This window comes from Pundamilia nyererei, unplaced genomic scaffold, assembly GCF_000239375.1.
Source record: "Pundamilia nyererei isolate P.nyererei 1_Seehausen unplaced genomic scaffold, PunNye1.0 scaffold00012, whole genome shotgun sequence".
NCBI lineage: Eukaryota > Metazoa > Chordata > Actinopteri > Cichliformes > Cichlidae > Pundamilia > Pundamilia nyererei.
In genome coordinates, this window is record NW_005187413.1 from 3,871,649 (window position 1) to 3,879,151 (window position 7,503).

General features: G+C 38.4%; 1 protein-coding gene across 1 annotated transcript in view; it reads right to left on the bottom strand.

Annotated features, from left to right (window-relative positions):
- Window positions 1-25: 25 nt before the first annotated feature.
- Window positions 26-7,503, bottom strand: part of edem1 (ER degradation enhancer, mannosidase alpha-like 1) — an 11,508-nt gene continuing 4,030 nt past the window's right edge. Inside the window, exons 2-12 of the mRNA XM_005724529.2 lie at window positions 7,234-7,306; window positions 6,459-6,562; window positions 6,091-6,262; window positions 5,760-5,943; window positions 5,451-5,625; window positions 4,913-5,033; window positions 4,193-4,363; window positions 4,029-4,102; window positions 3,798-3,894; window positions 2,322-2,507; window positions 26-2,231 (exon numbers count right to left, since the gene is read on the bottom strand). Of these exons, the coding sequence (XP_005724586.1) occupies window positions 2,142-2,231; window positions 2,322-2,507; window positions 3,798-3,894; window positions 4,029-4,102; window positions 4,193-4,363; window positions 4,913-5,033; window positions 5,451-5,625; window positions 5,760-5,943; window positions 6,091-6,262; window positions 6,459-6,562; window positions 7,234-7,306 (1,447 nt within the window). The 3' untranslated portion in view covers window positions 26-2,141. The remainder of the gene's footprint in view (window positions 2,232-2,321; window positions 2,508-3,797; window positions 3,895-4,028; window positions 4,103-4,192; window positions 4,364-4,912; window positions 5,034-5,450; window positions 5,626-5,759; window positions 5,944-6,090; window positions 6,263-6,458; window positions 6,563-7,233; window positions 7,307-7,503) is intronic.

A 7,503-nucleotide genomic window follows, 5' to 3' on the forward strand; every position in this document is an offset into this window, starting at 1 on the left:
GTAACTATTAGAGTTCATTAATAAAAATAAGGAGCTGGAAATGAGACTAATAGATCCCCTTTAATGTATTAGAGCCACAAACAGACTTTTCATTTTGATTAAACAAATTATGTGCTGAGCTTCAGTGTACTTGAGAATGTAATTTTTTCTCCTTGGACAGAGCAAAGGAAACTGTTTCCCTCTGCAAACGTAGGATAATTGCTCTAATAAACAGTACAGTGGCCTCTTTTAGCAAAGTTATGAATGTTCTCTCAAGCTAATAAAAGGCATATTTCCAAACTCTCTGAATAAACATGTAAAAGCTCTACAATTGATAGCTCTGAGCAACAACTTTGTGACATAGCTGTGATTAGCATTCTGTGCTTTCCAGACTATCAGCTGGTATCAATCATTTCATTTAACTCCTCGGAAGATGAGATGAAATGTGTACATTACCTGCAACTAAAACTTTGAAGCGATCGGGGTAATTGCCTTTAGAGAACTTAAATATCACTGATATAATGCAGCACATTATCAAAGAAGATGAATAGCCATCTCCTACAAATAAAACATTTATATTGTAATGTCATTGTGTAATGCAGTCACTACAGTCAATATACAGTCAGGACGTTTGGCAAAAGTGGAAAAAAACAAAACTAAATCTGTACACGAATAAAACATCACAGCTAATTAAAAACAAAACAAAAAAAAACAACATTCTGTTTATATTTGTGGAAGAAAATCAGTTTTCACAGTACAACTGTACTTCAGTGTAGCCACTCATTTGCAAGAAAACCAGCACCATCTCGAGATATTGTAGGCAACGTTTCAAAAAGTTTTATTTCTTATGAAAGCATTCATTGATTATGTGTTTATCTTAAACCCTGAGTTCTCACCACGTGATCATCACCATCCTGATAACAGAAATTAAATTGCAAGAAAGTCTGTATACTGACCGTGTCTGAGAGAAAACTGATGAAAAATCAATTTGCACTTCTTGAAAATTAACTATCATTGGGAAAAAAAAAAACAATACATTTTATGGCTTGTTTTTTTACATCTAAAAAAAGAGCTTCATGTCATAATCAGTGTAAAACTGTACATACATATGGAATGACTCTTTTTGCAAAACATTACAGTGGCCTTTTTTCAGCCAAGTTATTCACAACATTATCATATACATTGCACAGCATCCAGAGAAACGAAGACAAATTGAAGGCACTTTAAAGAGTCGTCATTAATCTCCCGCTCATACAGTTGTGGCACTGCTCTGTTCTTTGTAAGACATTGAGTAGCTAGAAGCCTGAGAGATCAACGTTTAGCTCAATACTAATCAGAAATTAATTAACAGCTAACAAGCAGGAGGCAGTTTACCTTTATGTTGTCTGTAACTCCCTGGATACTGAGGTTTGATGTGATGTGCAAAACACAACTAAGACAGAAGACAGTTTAAAATCCTTGCAATATGGCTAGTGCGGTTTAAGAAAAAAAAAAAAAATTCATAGTGGCAATAGTTTAGACTCTTTTGCAAACCAGCCTCAGGTGTACAAAAAGAACGACATTCCTATGACCACGATCTAACGCAGCCTCTGGATTTGACAGTTCGTACCTGTTACTATCATCTGTTAATATACAGCCCTTATGTAGAAGCACTGATCTAGTGCGAATCACCTGCAAGGAGGCACCATATCCTCATGTTTAGAGAGACTTTTGTTAAGTTGAGTGTTTTTATAGGCTATGCATTTTCATGTGGCTAGATGGCACTGTTCCCATTAACACAGCATTATGATTCCCAGCTCAGCTGAAAATTCAAATGTGCATACACAAACATAATCACACACATTCATACCTGAACAGACTTTTTTTTTTGTTCCATAAGAACACAACAGTTATTCACCACTTTCTCAATGATTTGCCTGCCAAAATGCAACAAAGGATGAATCTTCATCTTCTCACAGAAAAAGTTTGGCAACATTTTCATCCAGCAAAACAGAAACAAAAAGCTCAAACTTAATTTAATCAAATTGCTTTCTCAGGATTACTTTAGTGTGAGTTTCCCGAGCAGCACAACAGACAGGAAGAGGATTTTAACCAACAAGTGGTCAGTTCATCTGTGCAATAAAGGCCTGCCCCTGCCAATGTCATTACATCCATCCCATCACTCAAAAAACTCCCACCATGTGATCTATTTGCCTCATGTAGATGCTCTTTAATGGGAGAGTGTACCGTCGCTCCTCTGGGATCCTGTTACACTGCAGAGAGTTTTAAAAAGAAAACAATTACTGTTGAAATATTTGTAATGTGAGAACAGTGGCCTAGATTCGACAGGAACATGGCCTTACATTGCTGATGTTTCTTGGAGCAGGCTGGTTGACTGGCTCTCTTTCTGTCAGTGCTCCCTCCTCACATGGAAAGTCATCATTCCATTGTTTCTCCCTGAAGCGTTTGTCTATAGGCACAACATGACCCTCGGTTGTGAAGATGTACTTGTTATCGGATTTGTGAAGTGGGTTGTCTTCATCAAACAGCTGCAATGCATAGGAGAGGTTTTTATTTACACAGTATGAAGACAGGCAGGACATCAGTACTAACACCTGGCTCATACCTCATGGAAACCTCAATGGTTTGGTCCCCACAGTTAATATGTCCATTCAATACTTACCCGTTTAAACAGCATAACAAAGATGATGCTGTAACTGGGCGTGGTCATTTTGGGCAACAACAGCTGCCTGCAAGTCCTTATCTCAGCTAATTTTCTAAGCCAGTGCACTGTGAGTACACTGGCTTAGAAAATCAATCTTTTAGCCACGTAGGACAGTAAATTACTTCATGTGGTCATGGTATGTGAAAGCAAGACAGTTTGACAAAGAGGATTTGAAATGCTGAGACAAACTGATCATTAAGTGGAATATGAGGCCAGGGCAGGCAGCACACCTTAGAATCAGGAGAACATACACACACAGCTTCAGGGGGCCACAAGCTACAGGTGATTTAGACTTCTCGTTACATTTTGAAGAGTCTATGACGTAAACTACACAAGTAGCTGACGCTGGTGCCAGCATTCACGATTGTGTGTGTGTTACACATTAATGACCTTGTGGTTGTGTCCTGGAGTTTTATATGTACTGCAAGCCACAACAGAGACAAGTAAAATCCAGCAACTTTTTCCCTTCTGCGTCCTTACTCTTTGTTGTGGTCAGTGGGTTTTTGTTTCTTTGTGTGTGTCATTTCGGGTGCAAACATACTTTCCCCTTAAGTTTTTCCACTTATTTGTACATTCCCAATAAGTTCAGCAATGTCCCTCCAGGAATTTGCAGGCATCTTTAAATATTTATATATTGAGGCGATTGTTATTATTCTCTCAATGATAAATTCAACTGTGGTAAAATAGTAGTTGAAACTCTGTGAACACAATACTTGCACAATGTGTCAACATGACATGTAAGTTACATTTCCATGTACGTGCACATTAGGTCATGTAACAGGGTTTAAGAGGGATTTGCGGCTATGATGTACCTATGGTGTGGATTCAGTGCAGAAATCTAAAGCAACTGGTAGGGTACTCCCACTGCCAGTCCCAAGCCGGGAAAAATGGGAGGGCTGCATCAGGAAGGGCATCCGGTATTAAACCTGTGCCAAATCAAACATGCGGATCCACCCTGTGTAGCGCCCTCTGGGGAAATAAGGGAGCAACCAAAAGTACCATCTCTTACAATAACTTGGATAAAGATCCATCTCGACTATATACTGCGCTCATATATAATTTTATAGCCATATAAGACATAGCTTTCTATCTGAATGGTCAAGCTGCAACTTACCAGATAAAGATATTTGCATGTCTCGCTGAGGAAAAAGCTCTCCATGCGATCCTCTTTGGATTTATCCACGACATGATGGAGAGTGGCATACCCACATCTGCAAAGAACACAATTCCGCTCAGCCAAAAGCAAACACAGAAGAGCTTTAACAAGCTCAAAAAGAGTAAACAGTGTATTTTTCTATTATTATTTCTTGGACAAAAGCATCTACAACTTTAAACTTAATCTCACCTGACTTTGGCATTTTTCTCAAGGCTCTGTAGAATATCCATTCCAACATGCAGATAGAAAGGATTTTTGGTTGCCTGCAGAAGTTAAAAAAGAAGACTTGTGTGAGATGTAACAGTCACTGACAGCAGCACCAAACGCTGTGGAACAAAGACCATGACTGTTACCTGGTACAGCAGGTAAGTAGACTCTACTAGTTCTGGTCTTAAAGGGTAGAAAAGCACATCGGGAGCCTGCAGCTGCCAGTTGTATCTTTCTGGCAGAGCTCCGAAGCGCTTCCAGATGGCATAGTAGAAGGCATGCAGGCAAATGGCATCATCTACATCGCCATTCAGCACCTATGAGGCAGAAGTAGAGCTTTAATTTAGATTAACAAAACAATGTATACACCATGCTGTTTACAGTACAGGATTTTTTAGATTGCTATCAATATTTGGGGAATTTAAAAAATTAGATATATAAGCTGATAATTTTTGTCTTTCAGACACAAAACAAAGATTCTAGACTTCTAGAGAAATTTCTCGAGAAATCTAGAGAAGAAGATGAGAAGAAGACTCTGAATTTCCCTAACATGTGTTATGTGTAGTTATTTGTGAGTCTTTACTAGGATAACATGACAATGCAGTTTAAAAATAATCTTGTTTTAATAGCATAATAAGTATTACTGACTCAGAGAGGATTAGTTGCCAGGCAGGTTGCAAAGTGCCCTCTGGTGGACAAACCATGCAACATCAACCCTCATAACATGGTTAAAGACCATTTTTTAAAACATTTTTAATTTTCATTTAAGAACTGTTTTACACGGCAATACAAATAGATCAGGAAACAGACAATATAGGCCGATACCTCGGTCACGTTCTACTCACAGCTGCCACTATAATCCTCACCTGAAGGCCAGGAAAGAAAGCCTGAAGTGAGTCAATCCAGGTGTTCATTATCTCACCACTGAACATGTTCACATTAACATAGAGAGGTGGGTCACCTTCTCCTTCATTGCACGACTCTCTCCTGGGGAAAAAAACCACAGAAATAATATGTAATACTAGTCCCTATGCCTCTAAATGAAATCACAGTGAAATTGTGATTTTATACGCTGCAAAGAGATTTTAATCATAAAGACAAAAACACAACTTCAGATCCTTAACAGGTGTTTATCGGTGTTTACTGATGAGGAATAAAGGGCTGATGTGTATCTCTGTTAAGTCTCATGACAGCTTTAAGTTTCTGAATCTAGTTTTCCTTCCTTCCTGAAGTTTCCTTTAGTAAGAAACTAAAACCAAAAACCATCAGCAGTTTTATTTCCTCTTTGCTTGTTTAATCCGACAGTGACTGATTTACATAGCTGGGATTCATTTCACATTTCATTTGCAACCCAGTGAAGCTGTGCAATGCTGCTGTGTCACATTTCTTTAGTGCTGAACTCACCCTCGTCTCATGTGATTCTGGATGCTTTCATAAGCAGCTGTAAACATACGGTAGTCCTCTTTTTCTCCAAAGAGGATGTACGACTTAAGCAAGTACTCATAGAAGGAGTCCATACCAGCTCCAAGACCACTCTGCTTGCCAACCCACTGGCCTGTTTGAATATTAACTACATTGCCTAAAAAGAGAAATTTAAGTTTATATTCACATTGTGTGGCCATATAATTTCAGCAAATAAACAGAAAAAAAATGAAAAAACAAAAAGAAAGTTTCCAGGAGAAGTCTTTACGCTGTACTAAACATCATACATACCCAAAAGACCGGTTTCGTTGCTCCTCAGGTTCCACAGGGCTCTGACAGCTCGTCTAGCTACCCACTCAAATGTCGAATCCCCAATTAAGCGGCTCAAAATTCCAAACTCCACCAGCAAGGACCCGGCTCCTGCAGTGCAGGTCTCATTCACACTGTCAGGAGGAACTCCGTTCTTCAGGTTCACCTGTGATAAAGATACAAACAAATCAAATCTAGTGCATTTACAGTGACCAATGACAATTTCTGCTCACGTGATAACTAAGGTGTGTGCTGCAAAGTGAGACCGAAAGAATATATACCTCTAATTTGTGGTCACAACAGTCTCACTCACCCTGGGGTAGGGAATGCCTGTGCTGGTGTTCTCAAAGGCTGGCAGCAAACGCACAGCCAAGTCATGAGCCAAATGTAGCAGCTCATTATCGTAACCTTCAAAGCCCACATTGCCAAAAGGATGTTTTGGGTCAGTCAGCAGAATGTGTGCTGAAATAAGGCTTCCCAAGATCCTTCAGTTTAAAAAAAAAAAAGAAAGAAAGAAATATAACACCAGAGTTCTTCACATAACCAGATATTTAAAAGCTTATCGAAAGCAATTATCATGATAAATGTTACACGAGTCATCATATCAAATGTTTTGCTTTAAAAATGTGTACACTGACATATTTTGATTCCTACAGACTCTGAAAATAGTGACATATGTACCTGATGTTTGCCTCAAAAACTTGCACAGTTGAGTCCTTGTCAAAAGATACAGTATCTATAACCAGTTTGACGGCTCTTTGAAACTCTGACACGTTGCCGAGCACCTGGTGAGAAAAACCACATACTGTATAACCACAGTAAATCAACAATCAGCTGTCAGTTTTAAGACTGACACGGTAACACTTGCACCTGGCTTCATGCAGGGGAACTTAAAAGCTTGGCAGAAAACCCACAACTTACAGAGGAAGTGCTAACAACGTTGTTCTGAATGTAGTGCAGAGCAGAGAAACTCGTATATTTACTTTGAATTATGCTACTGATTGGAAAAAATACAACGACATCGCCTTGGATTAAACCAGAAGCTCCCAGTGTGAGAGACTGGAGAAATTGGCTAAAGACTGTATTTGTTATGGAAAGAAGAAGAAAAAAATCACTGCAAGACTAAATAATTGTTTTGCATTGATGATAGAATGGTCTTTAAATTATATAAATGGGAAGTGACAGCAGTTTTAATAAAAAAAAAAAAAGATTTCATTGATGTTTAAAACAAAGAAATGCCAAAACTGGAATTGGAGGCTGATTTAAGGAAAGTATTTAGGTAAAGATATGTGAACATCTTCACTTTATTCATGTTCGATCTGGTATTATGTCTAAAATATAAAACTAAGCCAAAAAAAAAAAAAAAAAGGAAACTGAAAACCCACAACTCACAGAGGAAGTACCAGTCACCATTGCTTTAATGCAGTGCAAGCAGGGCAGTAAATAAACAACCTACCAACAGAGTGTCCAAGGTGTCAATGAGAGTAAGGGAATAGTTCCCCAAGACATCATTTATGTTGATATTTGATCTGAAATAAAAGAAGTGAAACAGACTGTGGTTTCACACACAAGTGGGAGACATACATTATACTGATCTCAAAACATAAAGCGTACTTTAAATTCAACAACAAAGTGATATTCACAGTTTTATCACTGCATATGAGAACAAGTCTTCCCATTAAGTAGAGCTGGGCGATATAAGATTTTTTCATATCACGATATGTTT